We start from the raw sequence: 16564 nt of genomic DNA, 5'->3' as shown, positions 1-16564 counted from the left end.
CTATATGTGAAGAAGGAGCAGTCATATAGATCAGCAATAACCTGTATGTTATTTGAGTCTCCACTCCAGCACTCAGGAGAAGCTGCAATTCAGCAACAACCAGTGGACGGCAGGTTGGGCATCTCTGCGAAGAATACTCAATAAGGTATGGGATCCGTTATCTGGAAACCCACTATCCAGAAAGACCTGAATTACAGCAAGGCCACCTACCAGAATCCATTATAATGAAATAATCCAAATTTTTAAAAATGATTTCCTTTTTCTCTGTAATAATAAAACAGTAGCTTGTACTTTATCCCAACTAAAATATAATTAATCCTTATTAAAAACAAAACCAGCCTTTTGGGTTTATTTAACGTTAACATGGTTTTCTGGTAGACTTAAGGTATGACGATCCAAATTACTGACAGATCCATTATCTGGAAAACCCCAGGTCCCGAGCATTCTGGATAACAGATTGCATACCTGTATAACAAATTTTATCATCTCAATAATATAATCTAATCTATATATGATCTCAATAATATAATATATAATCTAATCTATATATAATCTAGAATATAATCTCGATAATATAATCTAGAATATAATCTATATATAATATAATCTCAATAATCACCCGGCCCCCAGGCAATTAGCTAATGTATATAATCCCATAACATGGCACTCACCCCTCTGCAGGTCCCTCTTGGTCTCTCGCACATAATCGTCCGGGTTCCTACACAGAACCTTCACCTTCATGATAGCCGGCTTGTTTGTATATCAACAAATTCCCCACAACTCCCTCACTTACAGGTAGCTCCAGTCCATGCGGCCGGAAGTAACCCCACTCGGCGTGTGACTTGCGCAGACGGTTCTGTAGAAGCCTGAGCGACTCTATTCGTGAAGGGCAAAGGCATTTTTTCCAGCACACCGTCGTCTTGAAATACGTCACATTCCAAGGACGTGCATCAGCGGCCACCTTGACTAAGGGCAATCTTGCGAGCTAGAGATGCTGTGTTGACAGCGGGAAGTGTTACTAGTAGCGACAGTGTGACCTGAGAGGGCGGAGCTAGGACTGGAGGTCCAGGCGTGATGTAACGTGGGTCTGTATGTGTCAAGCTGGGGAGCCGCTTTATCTGCGTTGCACATGGTTGCTCCCTCTGACCCAGCGCAGCCACCGTCCATGCAGGCGAGTCCCCTGAATGCTGCGAGACAGGTGTTCGGCCATGTCCGCCATGAGAGCCTGGTAGCCGGGCTGAGCGGGGGAGTCATCTCCACTCCGGTGCTGCACCCGCTCGACTTGGTTAAGATCCGATTCGCAGATACTGCAATGCTATACTAATGGGCACGGCTGCTGGGAGTTCTTGGAGGTGGGAGGCGGATCTCATTCCTATCAATGCATGGTTGCCTAGCAACTGTCTGAAATAGTAAACTGGAGAGCTGCTAAAAATAAAAAATGAAAACCAGTTGCAAATTATCTCAGAATATCTACATCATACTAAAAGTTAATTTAAAGGAGAATAATAACCCCCTTTGACTAAAAAACAAAATACCCTATGTACTGCCTTCATGTATAGGTGGGGTGTGGAGAGTTGTAGTACAACATCAGTTGTAAGACTGGACAGGGTCCGACTGGGCCTGCAGGGCACCGGTAAAAAAGGTAGTGGGCCTGCCGCCGACCCAGAGCCGCAATTTTCAATGCTGCTTCCTGCTGCGCTGTCTGTAAAACAAAGTGCCCATGACTGTGCACACTTGGCATCGGGGGGGGGGGTGCGTTCACACAATCGGCGGCGGCCCCAGGCCCCCCAGTCCGACTTTACTGTACAGCCCTTATCTGTAGACATTAGAATTCCCTATAATGCCATTTTTCCCTACCTTATATCCAGCCATGAGCCCACTGAGTGTGGCATTAACCTGTGTGGCCTGGGCAGCTTGGCATAGTACTTATTGTACTTTTATACATTTTACAGCTCTGTGGCTCCTTACATATAAAGTTATATAAAGTCTGAAACAACTGGCAGTTAGGCAGATTAAAAAAAAAAAAAACCTAAAAGGTTGAACTTGATGGACGTGTGTCTTTTTCCAACCTTACTTACTATGTTACTATACAGTACATACATACATACATAGGATAGGGGTCTAATCCTCCCACACTGACAATGGATAGAGAGAAGAGATTGTTGTGCACAGGGGCATTGTATGAGATGCTGGCATGGGACTATAACCCCCTGACACTGGTTGGGCTTTCCTAGGAGGATACAAGGCTGTCCTAAGGAGGAACAGTGCTCTAGGTAATTCTTATTGTTGGGTAGAGTATCAGTTTGCATCATTTGTACAATATATTACTGTATTCTGCTTAAAGAGGTGGTTCACCTTTATATTACCTTTTAGTATGTTCTAGAATAGCTAATCCTAAACAGCTTTTCAATTGGTCTTCATTGTTTATTTTGTATAGTTTGCGTTATTTGCCATCTTCTTCTGACTCTTTCCAGTTTTCAAATGGGGGTTACTGAGCCCATCTTAAAAGCAAATACTCTGTATGGCTACACATTTATTGTTATTGCTAGTTTTTATTACTTGCCTTTCTATTCAGGCCTCTCCTATTCCAGTCTCTTATACAAATCCGTGCATGGTTGCCAAGGAATGTGGACCCTAGCAACCAGACCGCTGAAAATGCAAATTGGAGACCTGCTGAATAAAAAGCTAAATAATTAAAAAAAAACACAAAAAATGAAAACCAATTGCAAATTGTCTCAGAAATCACTCTCTGCATCATACTTAAAAGTTCATTAAAAGGTGAACAACCCCTTTTAATTACAGGCTGACCCATAGGGGGAATTTAACCCAGAAAATACAATTTCTTAATGTTATTGATTGGTCATTTTTATTCACTGTTATACAGTTCATGTACCCAATGTTTATAGATAGAAGGAGCTGTTTTGCGCCCCATGTTGCCTTCCATGTTAATTACCCCAAAGGAAGATGAACCTGAATTGGATTATTCTGTAGGGATAGTGTGGACATAGTGTTTGACTCCATAGTAGGGATATCCAACCTCTGTCCCTCCAGTCAAAAGGGGTTTTCGGAATGCTGGGGGATAATTCAACAACAGCTTGAGGGTCACATATTGAATATCATAGGTAACAAGTTTCATTAGGCAAACTAGCTAAACCAGTCCCAAATTAAGGAAACTGTGTCACAGGACAGTTACAGTGGAGGACAGTACAGAATACTGTAACTTGCTGGTAATCCCATATGTTCATGGCCCACATGATCTCAAACTAATGATGCCAAGTAGAGAAGCCTGTGTGTTCACATCTAGAAGCTGGACAGCACTCTAGTACAGAGTTATAGAGCGCCTGCATGTACTATGTTACTAACTGTACTTACTGAATCTTCTAATGCATGTGTTTATCTCTTTCTTTGCAATTAGCGATGGTCTGGAGTTACGGCCCAAATACAGAGGCATCATGCATTGTTTGGCCACAGTCTGCCAGCGAGAGGGACTTCAAGGTCTGAACCAAGGAGTCACCCCTAATATGTGGGGAGCTGGAGCCTCTTGGGGCTTGTACTTCTTCTTGTAAGTGAAGTCTGCAATATGTAAATATTCCTTTATACTCCCTCATAGATAGTATATCATTTACATGTCTCATTGGTTACAAGAGAGTTTAGCTCACTTGCCAATAGAAACACTGTAGGGTTCAAGGCTCCATAAGCTGGTGACAGGCATGGGAAACCCACATGGGAGCGTGGTATGGGGCACACAGAGCTTCAGGACCAGAGAACAGGGGAGCCCTTGGCAATGCAGGAAAGAATATATGTTTGTATTATCGTAATGTCTGTTCACTTATTCCACTATGGAACTGCATTTTGACAAAAAAAAATTTTTGTTTTCCCTCACTTAAATCCACACTGTGTATGGGCTGATCCTGTGCTTGAAGCCCCTTCTCATTTGCACAGTTTGATTGTGGATCATTTATACAGTGCTGTTATATATGTTATGCACAAGGTGGCGCTATAGAGCATAAGACCCTTTCAGAGATCTGTATATGTACTGTATTCTATGCAGAAAATGTAAAGTTTGGTGATCCCTTTTATTGGCTAACTTAATAAGTAACAATTGCAAGCTTTCAGAGCACACAGGCCCCTTTTAGATTTTTTTTTTTTGTATTTTGCCTGAAGAAGGGGCCTGTGTGCTCTGAAAGCTTGCAATTGTTACTTATTCAGTTAGCCAATAAAAGGGATCGCCAAACTTTACTTTTTCTGCATTTTTTCAATGACTAACACGGTACAACATCTCAAAACTACTATATTCTACTAATTTGTCTCTGTTGCTTTTACTTAAGGTTAGTATTGATATTTTACGTGTGAGTGATGCTGGGTGCTCAAGTGGATCTGAAATATAGAGCAGGTGGTAAGTTTGTTAGGATTAATTACTCAGTGCTGTGTTTTCAAATCAGTGCTGTAAACTAATTGATTGGTCCTGCTGATTTCAGGAGCTTTAACTCTATGCTTTACAAACCCAATATGGGTTACTAAGACCCGGCTGGTTCTGCAATATGATTCTGGGAATGACTCCTCAAAGCTTCAGTACAGAGGAATGTTCCATGCACTTGGCAAGATTTACAGGAACGAAGGCATACCTGGGCTCTACAAGGTAAGTGTTCTGCCTTTATTATTGTTACCTTACAGAGTGTGTTGGATAAGATTCAAACCTACTTATGAAGCGTACTGATACGTACACGTACTGATAAAATCTTTCTTTGATTTTCATTACATGTGCCAATCCCCTCTGCGATATATTTACCTAAGATATTATTATAATTAGGAATATTTATCAGATTATCCAGTATATGGTCATATGTCTTGAAGGTTTCCCAGTAGTTCAATATGTTCCCTATTTAGCAGCACTATTTGGACTGTAAGGAAATTGTTTAAACAAATGTACAGGTGTATAAAAGCACAAAAAACTACATTTTTCTCATAGGGCTTCCAAAATATGTTAGGGATCATTTCTTCAGTTCTGGGAACAGGATTCCTCTTTTATTTTGGAAGCCCTATGAGCAAAATGTAGGCTTTTGTGCTTTGATACACCTGTACATTTGTTAAATTGTTTGTGGCTGTAGTTTACATTGTTATATTGTACACAAATTAAATGAAATATGCAACTTTAGTAACTAGGTATGCACCGAATCCAGGATTCGGCCTTTTTCATGCAGGTTTTGGCCGAATCCTTATCCTTGTGAGTTTATCCTTGTGAATTTATACACGTGTTTTCTCAAAATGATCATGTCCTATTTTAGGAACTGAAATAACGTGTCCATCTAATGTGCCCATGCTTTGCATACTGGCATGTATGAGAAAAAAATAGATTGGATTTTCTACCCGATTTTTGCCTGAAAACCACAAAATCGTCAGATAATTGCACAAAACCCAGTGCAGATCAAAATATCTTTGGGACTTTTTCCATTTACTTATATGCAACCTCGGCAGGTCTGAGATTTCGGATTCTCAGATTCTGACTCGTGGTGTAATAAATTCTGAAAAATTTGTGCTTTTTTTTTTCCCTCCCACTAAATATTCAGATTTTATAGTAAAAAAAAAAAAAAAAGATTTTTTCAGGTTTTTGGCATTCGGTGTTTAGTAAATAACCCAAAGGAAGGGGGGGGGAGAACGAGAAAGGCCAGCAAACTCGGATTATAGACAGAAGACACTTTAATAGGTACCTGCCCAGTGCATCTTATTGTCCTTCCCTAGGCAGGTGCCTCTTCTGCCTACCCCTAATTCCGACCCTGATACTGGGTATTTTTATTTATCTCTGCTCATTTTTACTTTGTGCAGAACTTACAGTTTATAATAAAACTGATGGCGAGTAATGAAAACCTCTATCCTGTATGTGCTATAAACATATACAGGTATGGGACCTGTTATCCAGAATGCTCAGGACCTGGGGTTTTGCGGATATCGGATCTTTCCGTAATTTGTAACTTCATACCTTAAGTCTACTAGAAAATCAAATAAACATTAAATAAACCCAATAGGCTGGTTTTGCTTCCATTAAGGATTAATTATATCTTAATTTGGATCAAGTACAATGTATTGTTTTATTATTACAGAGAAAAAGGAAAACATTTGGATTATTTGGATAAAATGGAGTCTATGGTAGATGTCCTTTCCGTAATTCTAAACTTTCTGGATTATGGGTTTCCAGATAACGGTCCCTATACCTGTACTTTGTTAAAGATAGTTTAGCAGGATTAATACAAATAAATATATAAAACTAATTATAACCAATATGTAAGTGTCCAGTACACAGGTTAAAGGTCAAATCGAAGATGCGCTATCGTTGCCTAATTTGCATACGGCGGGAAATGATAAAGTTGAATGGACGTATATGTTACATTACATTACACAAGTCCAGGGAACTTTAATAAATAAAATAGAGTTGTTATAATGCCCTACACATGTGCCCACTGTATATTTTATGTTCTATATGTCAGAAAATGTATGGGGGAACCCGGTTAACCAAAAAAATTTTTACGGACCGTTGCAGGCTATCACTCAGAAAAAAAGGAAAAGGCGTCAGCGTTTTTTGAGACTTAGAAAAATGTTGCACTAAAAATTGAGGAAGTCCCATGCACTCCATTGCACTTCACCTGCTCTGATCTGGCGAAGGCAAGTCTGGTGAATGAGGTAACGTTCAGTAAAATCCACGTCTTAGTGAATTTGCGGAGTTACCTCCGTTCACCAGAGCGAAAATTCATCTGTGCGAAGCAACACTAGCGTCTATCTCCTTCGCAAGTGAAGTGACGCCTGCGCCCGTTAGGAAATCGGCAAAGTTCCGAAATTATGCCACATTGGCGAATTTTCGCTAGCGTAAGTCACTTCGGGGGAATCTACCCCATATTCTTTTTATTCGGTTGTGATGCGGCGATTGACGCAGGGCACTGAGGGAACAACTGTAGGCAGGACAGATCTGGTAGTGCCAAGCTCAACTATACATGTGCAAGTTGACGCCTAATATCTTACATGAATTAACATAATATATAAAATCGAAAACTGCAGAATTTGTATTCATTCAAAATTTTATTATACTTTTTTTTACAAAATTATATATAAAAATATGTAAATATTATATAAAAATATAAATTTCTATTTAAAAAAATAAACACATCTAGTTAAATAAAGAAATATCAAATAAAGCTAAACAATATAAAATAACACAATCTAGAGTTAAAGCTTCCAGACTATCCTTGCATTGTTACGGGCAGAGGCTGATGGTTTTAAAAAAGGGCGTTAACGTCTATTTAGATGGGGACTGATGACCATCGTATATCCATCTTAACCAACTCAGAATTCTTTTCAAAATATTTTCTCCTGGTGGTTGTACAGCTGTTTCAGGTTTAAGGCTTTCTTCTATTTTTCTAGGCTGAACTTGTGGGTGTAGAGAATGTATTTCCATTTCTTGGGTTAGGGTTTGAGTTAGCCCTACGTTCTCAGCACCAGGAAGTTGCCCATTGGGAAGAATAATGTTTTTCAGCAGTGATCGTTTCTTCCTGATTTTCGGCTTCTCGTTCTCATATTTCTCGACTTTGCTGGCAATCCATTTAATAAAGTATTTGGTGGAAGTGTAAACACCTGGCTTTTTGCCTCTTGCACAGCCTGATCCCCAGCTTGTTATTTCGACTATAGCATAGATCCTTGATATAGCTCAACTATACATAAGTGCAAGTTGACGCCTAATATCGTAAATGAATTAAATGTGATACTTCAACATAATATATAAAATCCAAAACAGCAGATAGAATTTGTATTCATTCAAACATTTTATTATAATTTTTTTTTAAAATAATATGTAAATATTATATAAAAATATAGATTTCTATTTTATAATTTTATATAAAAATAAACATATCTAGTTAAATAAAGAAATATCAAATAAAGCTAAACAATATAAAATAACACAATCTAGAGTTAAAGCTTCCAGACTATCCTTGCATTGTTAAGGGCAGAGGCTGATGGTTTTAAAAAGGGAGCTAACGTCTATTTAGATGGGGACTGATGACCATCGTATATCCATCTTAACCAACTCAGAATTCTTTTCAAAATATTTTCTCCTGGTGGTTGTACAGCTGTTTCAGGTTTAAGGCTTTCTTCTATTTTTCTAGGCTGAACTTGTGGCCCTTTTTCTCTGCCATTCTGAACCTCTTGTATTTTTGCTGTTGGGTTAAGAGAATTTATTTCCATTTCTTGGGTTAGGGTTTGAGTTAGCCCTCTATTCTCAGCACCAGGAAGTTGCCCATTGGGAAGAATAATGTTTTTCAGCAGTGATCGTTTCTTCCTGATTTTCGGCTTTTCTTTCTCATATTTCTCGACTTTGCTGGCAATCCATTTAATAAAGAATTTGGTGGAAGTGTAAACACCTGGCTTTTTGCCTCTTGCACAGCCTGATCCCCAGCTTGTTATACCAACTACAGCATAGACCCTTGATTTCGGAGTTTTGCACATTAAAGGTCCTCCGCTGTCTCCCTACAAGAAATAGAAAAAATATTGAAACTAACCTAAACAGTGAATATATTTGCAACCTGTACAGTTAATCCTGTGTAAGGAAGTGCTCAAAAACGAAAAGTTCATGTACTGGAATCACAACAGTGACGGTTAAATGTGCTTAAAAGTAAATATATTTTGTATGCATATAACATGATCTCAAGTACCTGGCAACTGTCGATGCCTCCCTTCTCATGGCCTGCACACAGGTTGTATTCTCCTATGGCGCCACCATACCAGCTTTTGGAGTTACATTTCTTGGAATCAATTTGATGAACGCGGGCTTCTTGCAAAACGTCTGCTGGTTCTCCAGCTAAAAAGGGGGAAAAAAATCATCAGCCAATGAATCGTTTATTAGTATACAGGCAATATATAAAGTGATTTGAAGTTAATAGGGAGATGTAACCAGATCATCATTAACCCTGTGATTAGCCCATGAAATATAAAGAAATAAGAAACTCAAAAGACTTACCTTCTTCCTCTAGAACTCCCCATCCTGCAATGTAACAGTCGGTCTTTTTTTCTACATTAGCAAACTCTGTTGGGAAACAAGCCGGTTGCACATAATCTGTGAACTCTATAGGCTTGTCTAACCGCAACAGGGTAATGTCATTCGCCTCTGTTTTTGGATCATAAGCTTTGGGTGTTACAACTTCTTTTATCCTTCGGATTTGCACCGATGAGTCAAGAACCATTAAGTCATTTGCTCCAAATACGAGTCTCCATGTGTTTGTTTCTTCCTTGCTGAAATATCAAGAGAAAGTCATATCCCACAAATTAGTAACGTAAATAAACCAACATATCCACTGTATTAAAAACATGTGCAGAAACAGAGGAGGCTGGGGCAAATTTACTAAAGGGCGAAGTTTCTAATGCTAGTGAAAATTCGCCAGTGTGATGTCATTTTGCCACTTCGCTGATGTACTAACAGGTGCTGGCATTAATTCGCTAGCGAAGTAGACAAACTCTAGCGCTACTTCACACCCTTACGCCAGGCGAAGTTGCGCTCATGGCGTTTTTTACATTTTACTGGGTGATGGGCTAAAAAAGATCGTACATTTTTTTTGGGGTACCCTCTATCCTCTTTACATTTGGCACCTAAACTATACAGTGGGCACATGTATAGGGCAATATAAGATCTCTATTAAATTTTATTAAGTTTCCCTGGCCTTGTGTAATGTAATGTACTTGCTGCAGCGTACACGTCCATTGTATTTGAACTGCCGTATGCTAATTAGGCATCGCTAATTTAACTTCGGACTGCTTATTGTATCATCGATAGCACAACTTCGCAACCGTTTTGTAACCTGTGCGCAACTTAGGATCTTCATGAATTTCGTTCAGCCCTGGCGAAACTACGCCTGGCGAAGCCGTCGCTAGCCCATTTTCTGCACATAGTGAATTTGCCCCAAAGTAATGATAAAAATATATTTTAAAAATGTCAAAGAATTCAAAAGAAAGCAAGCAGAGTTGGTGTATGTACCCTGAGCACTTACCTTTGCAGATGCTTAAAACAATGGGCTGCGGTCAGGACCCACATTTCATTTAAGACACTTCCTCCGCAGAGATGCGAGAATTCTTTCCCTACAGGGTGCTGGATGCTGACCATCCATGGCCACTTCCCAGGTGGGGAATTTTGTCCTCCAACAATCCGGGAGCCCTGATATAAAGGTCGGTTTCCACAAACTGTTGGAGACAAGGAAACATTAGAAAAGAACCTCTAAATGTAAAATATTCAAATACTTTGGAGTTGATGAGCATTATATTTAATATTCTATTAAATATGGATACTTACTGCCACCGATGGCACTCTGAGATACATAAATTAGATTTAGTATAAGGAATATTAAGAAAACTGCCAAGAGCTTCATGTTGCGTCTTGTCAGTTTGATGCTTTCACAGAAATGATTTGTATAAAGCAAACCGGGTTATATCAGTCTAGGTGATGACATCACAATGAAAGGTCACATGATTATTGCTAAAGTGATGGCATCACAATGATAGTTTTCTCTTTCTCTCTATATTTATATATACATATAAAATATAGCTTTAACTACCAAATGAATCCCTTCCCATATCACAGATGCAGTACTTACTGTCACTGATGGCACTCTCAGATACACAAATTAGATGAATTATAAAGAATATAAAGAAAACTGTCAAGAGCTTCATGTTGCGTCTTGTCAGTTTGATGTCTTTAGAGAAATGAACTACGTACATCAAGCTGGATTAGACCAGTGTAGCCGATGACATCACAAAGAAAGATCACATGATTCTTGCTAAAGTGTTTACATCACAATGAAAGTTGTAACCATGGAAACGCATCACTGGGTTACTGCACTACATTTCTTCAGTTGAAAGAACATAATAAAAATGAGACTTAGAATAGTATGAAATGTATAAAAGCACTCATCATAAAGTCTTGTGCATTTACTGTATATGGTCTTAGAAATCAATGGAGCCCTCTGATACAATTAGATTTTACAATAGTTGGTACTTATCCCTATCTATCTATCTGTATATATATATATATGTACATTTCTAGTGCTACGCAATATGTTGGCGCTATATAAATACATGTTAGTAATAATAATAATAGTCAGTGAAGGCTATCTGTCTATCTATCTATCTATCTGTATATATATATATATATATATATATATATATATATATATATATATATATATATATATATATAATGTACATTTCTAGCCAGTGAAGGCTATTGGAGTTTTTATTGTTCTGTTCATTAACTTCAGTGTTTCTTATCTTATGTCTTGACAGAGTAGCTCTAGTCAAACTAAACTAGGAAAAGGGTTTACATAGCTCAAAAATATTTTTTTTTGGTTGAAAAAAAAAAAGTGTATCAAGTTCAGTCTCCCTAAATAAACCCCAGAATACATGTTTAACATATTTAAATAATAAACTTTTAGTATGTTACAGCACCATCAATTCTAAGCAACTTTTCAATTGGTCTCCATTATATTTATATTTTTTTATAGTTTTTAATTATTTGCTTTTTTTCTGCCGACTCTTTCCCGTTATAAAAAATGGTAGTAAGGCTAAAAATGTTATTGCTACTTTTTGTTACTAATCTTTCTATTCAGTCCCTCTCCTATTCATGTTCCAAACTCTTCTTCAAATCAATGCATGGTTGCTAGGGGAATTTGGTCCTTAGCAACCATACTGCTGAAATTACAAACTGGAGAGCTGCTGAAAAAAAAAGCTAAATCATTTAAAAACCACAAATAATAAATAATGAAAACCAATTGCAAATATCCCTCTGTAAACCATACTAACAGTTAAGTTTAAATGCATTAAAGGAGTGGTTTACCTTTAAGTTAATATTTACTATATTATAGAATGACCAGTTTTAAGCAACTTTTCAATTGGTTGTCATTTTTTATTTTTTAAAGTTTTTTAATTATTTGCCATCTTCTAATTCCAACTTTCAAATGGGAGTCAATGACCCCGTCTTAAAAACAAATGCTCTGTAAAGTTAGAAATGTTATTGCTACATTTTATTACTCATCTTTCTGTTCAGTTCCTCTTCTATTCATATTCCAGTCTCGTATTCATATCAGTGCATGGTCGCTAGGGGAATTTGCAAACTGTATAGCTGAATAAAAAGCTAAATTACTCCACCACAAATAATAAAAAATGGAAACCAAATGCAAATTATCTCAGAATATCACTCTCTTCATAAAACTTGGGGCATGTTTATCAAGGATCGAATTTCGAATTGAAAAAACTTCAAAATTCAAAAAGACCAACCGAAATTAAGTAAAATTTTGTTGTTTTTGGTCCAATAGGTCTGTTTACGATCAAATAGGTCAGTATTTGACGTAGAATCAAAGGAATAGCGCATCCGATCGAATTAGATTCAACATTTTTTCCCCAAAAAAAACAAATAGGTTCTAGGAGGTCCCCCACAGGCTAAAACAGCAGTTTGGCAGGTTTTAGATGGCGAATGGTCAAAGTCAAATTTTTAAAGAGACAGGACATGATAAATTTCGATATTTGAATTTTCAATTTTTTTCAAATTCTAATCGAATTTGGACTATTCCCTAGTGGAAGTACACAAAAAATACTTCTTAATTTGAAAATCTGCCCCATAGTTAACTCAAAGGTGAAGAACTCTTTTAATAGACCATCACAACATCACCTGGCCCAGCATTTCACAACTTCACTGCCCTCACTGTGAAGAGACGCCGACTTTGCTTTAAATAAAACTTAATTTTCTAAAGTCTAAAGAGGTGACCTCCAGTTCTTTGTTCTATTCAAAGAGCGAGAGGATTCCCTGTTTAGTTACACAGCTCTGCACTCTCTACATTAATATCCTTCTTAAGAACTGATGTCCAAGACTGCACTGCAAACTCAAGGCAACACCCTAACAGGGACTAATAATGAGGAAAAATTATGTTTCCATCTCTCAGGTTAATGCCCTTTTTATGCAAGACAGTACTTTATTTTTTTTAGTACCCACTAAAAGACACTGCTTAGAGTTACACTGTTTGTAATCCACAATAAAAAAACCAAATCCCCCTCAGTTCAACTGCCACAACACACTACCATTAAGGGGGCAGATTTATCAAGGGTCGAAGTGAAAATTCCAATAAAAAAAAAAAATCAAATTTCGAGCTATTTTATGTGTACTTCCTCTAGGGAATAGTCCAAATTCGATTCAAATACTGAAATTTATCATGTACTGTCTCTCTAAAAATTAGACCTCAAACATTCGCCACCTAAAACCTGCTGAGTTGCTGTTTTAGCCTATGGGGGACCTCCTAAAACCTATTTGGAGTCAATTGGTAGACTTTGAAAATCGAAGTTTTTTTGGGGGAAAAACTTAGAATCAAATGCGCTACTCCGTTGATGCGTACGATTCGAATTCGGCGGAAAACTGACCTATTTGACCCAAAAAAACCTTCGACTTAATTTCAGTTGGTCTTTTTGAAATCGGATTTCGAAGTTTTTTTCAATTTGAAATTCGACCCTTGATAAATATGCAGCTAAATCTTTGTTTCCTTGTTTGTACTAAAATAGGAGGGTTGTGGGTGCACTCCTAAGGCTAAGTAAAAAATGTATTAAAGTATAATGGAAGTGTTACTGACTTGGCCAATTAATCAGTGCACATTCCCTGGTACCCTGTCTAAGTAATTCAGTATATATGCAAGCAGGGCCACCATCAGGAGGGGACAGGGGGTACTGTTGTCCCGGATGGTTTAGGCAGTTAAGGGGGGCCCGGCCGTGCTACACTTACTTGCATAGCCGGGCCCCTACCATCAGTGAGCTGCAGACTTCAGAAGGGAGGGCTGGGTGGAGCTCCAATGACTGCTCCTTGAGCTCTGATTCGCCATGAAGTGTAAGGTGTAAGTCTCAGTAAAGCCGCATGCGAATTGGATGGGTGAAGTTTGAACCTCCCCTCTACTCGCCATGCAGTTTTACCGGGACTTAAATTTCACTGGCGAATCAGAGCACAAGAAACTGAAGATACCGGCATCTGAGCTCCCTGGCTAAGATTCGTGCAGTTTTCTTTTTTCTTTTAACTTGTAGGGGCCCTGGCCAATTGTTTTTTTTAAATAACTTGTTGGGGCCCTGGCCATCAAAGTTCTTTTTAAACTTGTAGGGGGGCACTTAATGTTTTATTGCTTGTGTCTTGTGTGACCTTCATACTGATTGATGAGGGAGGGGTGGCGAGGGGGCCCAAAAAATATTGTTGTGCGGGGCCCCGTGATTTCTGATGGCAGCCCTGTATGCAAGTGCATGTGTTCACAAAGACAGAGGTTTTTAGTTACAAAGTTATGATCATAAAGTTGATAAGCCAACATACCACCTCAAGGCAAACCCTACATGGTGGTCCCTAACTTTTTTTACCTCTGGTCATAGTATAAAAGGTCTTGTACCTCTCTGCATAGTACTTGAAGTAAATGTCTCCTGAACCTTGGTTTCAGTCTGAGGGTTAGATCCTCCCCCGCTCTAGCTTGTGGCTTTTAAGAGATTGTGATTGCCCAAACCAACGCCCATTTTTTAAAAACATTTTTAACTAGTTTGTCTTTTTACTTACTTTTGCTCACACCTATATTCTTACCTATACTCACACCTATATCCACACACATACATACACACTTTCATAGTTTGCACCTATACAAATAACTTTACTTTGTCTTCACTATTGTTTTTCCATTATTACATTTTTTTAAAAAATGGGTGTTGGTTTGGGCAATCTCTCTCTCTTAAAAGCCGCAAGCTAACTTTGTAACTAAAAACCCCATTTCTTGGTACCAACCCCATTTCAAGATGTCGGCCCACTAGGGAAGATCTCTTTCTATATACAGAAAAGAGATTGGGGCAGATTTACAAAAGGGCGAAGTGGCCGTCCGAGTGAAAATTTGCCAAAAAGATAATTCGTAGGGACATTGCCATTTTAATAAAAGGCATAGAGAACAATTCGCAAGCAAAAGAGCTCAGTGCTAGCAACGTTTAGAGGCCCTTTCACCAGGCAAAATTCAGACGACTGATTGTCAAAGTGCAACTTCAGGTTGCAGAGTTGCACCAGAGGAAGGACCTATGTGGTCCAAAACATGTAGTGCTATGCATCTCAAATAAAACCAAAACTATTCTTCACTCTCCAGTGGACATTCATGTTTAGAGGTCAGCAAGTGCACCTGCACTCAGGGCAGCCATCAGGGGGGGAGAGGGGGGAGAATTGTAGGGGGCCCCCGAGGGTAAGGGGGGCCCGGCCCTGCCACTCTTAATTGATTAGCCGGGCCCCCCATCTCTCTGAGAGCTGCTGACTTTGGGAAGGCATGGACTTTTAAGGGGCCCTGGCCACCAATTTTCTTATAATGTGGGGGGGGGGGCTTGGCCACCAATTTTTTTTCTCATGTGGGGTCCTAGCCACCAATATTTTTTAATGGGGGGGCCCTGGCCACAAATGTTTTTTTATGGGGGGCCCTGACCACCAATATCTTTTTATTTTTTATTAACATGTGGGAACCCTAGCTACCAATATTTTTTTTGTTTTTTTACTGTGTGGTGGGGGGCGGACCTGTGGGGTGGGGAGGGCGGACCTGTAGGTGGGGCTTGCATTGGGTGCAGCCCAGGGGGCCCAGGAAATTTTGTCATATGGGGCCCTGTGATTTCTGATGGCGGTCCTGCTGCACTCCAGTCTAAGCTACTGAATTCTGTAGCTGTTTCAGAGATTCTTTTGTACCATTTTATTTATACAAACATTGCTTTATCTCTAACTTTGGAATTCCAGCACTAACAAAAAGCAGAGAACTCCCTAAATAAAGTGAAAAAGAATGAAAGTGGAGTGCACCAACCCACCATAAGGTCAGGATTAAAGTATATGTATAAACCGAAAACATGTAATTAAACTTAACATTCAGTATAAATCTTTACAAACGGACCTCACCTAAATAGTTACATATGTGTAATGGGTTATTATATGGTACAATATTATTGTTGTAGGCTACCAAAGAAAATGGAGTAGCTGGAAGAGAAACAGAGTTGCCTAATACCATAACTAATATTCTTCAGCCTTGCACTGTCCCTCAAATGCTGTGTTACATCTAGTCCTATACACACACAGTATTACTGCCATTACAATAATAATGTGTGTAAAAAATGTTTAAGACCAAATAAGTACTTTGATTAAAAAATAAGTGGGGCATAAATGTGGCGGTATTGCTGTGAATGAACTTTGGGTTCTGACAGCTGCTCATTGTGTAATATGAAAGAATGTAAGGAGCTAGTTCTGATCAGAATATTCCTGCAATTTACAGCAAAGTGACTATTATTACAATGTTATTTTGTTCTTCATCTTTTAATAGGGATAGGGAGCTGATTAAATGTTGCTCCACCAAAAGTTCATCTTATTTTTTGTGATTTATCTATGCTTGCTTTTAACCTATGAAAAAGGAGTGTTACTAAGATCTTTTGCAAAAGAAAAATAGAAGTACCCTGCACTGAATGTAATAAGCCAGGCTTGCCAATGTTTTTCAATATTTGATGCCGTTTCCATTAAACA

General features: G+C 38.6%; 2 protein-coding genes and 1 long non-coding RNA gene across 3 annotated transcripts in view; 1 reads left to right on the top strand and 2 right to left on the bottom strand.

Moving 5' to 3' along the window:
• Nucleotides 1–1034, bottom strand: part of dcaf13.S (DDB1 and CUL4 associated factor 13 S homeolog) — a 28190-nt gene extending 27156 nt beyond the window's left edge. Inside the window, exon 1 of the mRNA XM_018223909.2 lies at nucleotides 672–1034. Coding sequence (XP_018079398.1) covers nucleotides 672–741 — 70 coding nt within the window. The 5' untranslated portion in view covers nucleotides 742–1034. The remainder of the gene's footprint in view (nucleotides 1–671) is intronic.
• Nucleotides 1035–1214: 180 nt separating this feature from the next.
• Nucleotides 1215–16564, top strand: part of LOC108695416 — a 37771-nt gene continuing 22421 nt past the window's right edge. The window contains exons 1-4 of the long non-coding RNA XR_005962319.1: nucleotides 1215–1352; nucleotides 3416–3562; nucleotides 4329–4396; nucleotides 4479–4639. This is a non-coding gene — a long non-coding RNA (uncharacterized LOC108695416). The remainder of the gene's footprint in view (nucleotides 1353–3415; nucleotides 3563–4328; nucleotides 4397–4478; nucleotides 4640–16564) is intronic.
• Nucleotides 7181–10456, bottom strand: LOC108695414 (acrosin). Its single transcript, XM_041567954.1, has 5 exons — nucleotides 10325–10456; nucleotides 10026–10215; nucleotides 9002–9273; nucleotides 8697–8842; nucleotides 7181–8511 (listed from the first exon to the last, which is right to left on the bottom strand). The coding sequence occupies exons 1-5, from the start codon at nucleotides 10398–10400 to the stop codon at nucleotides 8026–8028; spliced, it is 1170 nt and encodes a 389-aa protein (XP_041423888.1). The 5' UTR covers nucleotides 10401–10456; the 3' UTR covers nucleotides 7181–8025.

Source organism: Xenopus laevis, chromosome 6S (assembly GCF_017654675.1).
Source record: "Xenopus laevis strain J_2021 chromosome 6S, Xenopus_laevis_v10.1, whole genome shotgun sequence".
Taxonomy (NCBI): domain Eukaryota; kingdom Metazoa; phylum Chordata; class Amphibia; order Anura; family Pipidae; genus Xenopus; species Xenopus laevis.
This window is presented reverse-complemented; position numbering and strand designations above follow the sequence as displayed.

Excerpts from the sequence above, each read along its gene's own strand:
- LOC108695414 (XM_041567954.1), bottom strand. The coding sequence starts at position 10,400 with ATGAAGCTCTTGGCAGTTTTCTTAATATTCCTTATACTAAATCTAATT. Across the intron at positions 10,216-10,324 it reads TCAGAGTGCCATCGGTGGCA|TTTGTGGAAACCGACCTTTA; the intron begins GTAAGTATCCAT and ends TGTCTCCAACAG. Across the intron at positions 9,274-10,025 it reads TGTTTTAAGCATCTGCAAAG|CAAGGAAGAAACAAACACAT; the intron begins GTAAGTGCTCAG and ends TTGATATTTCAG.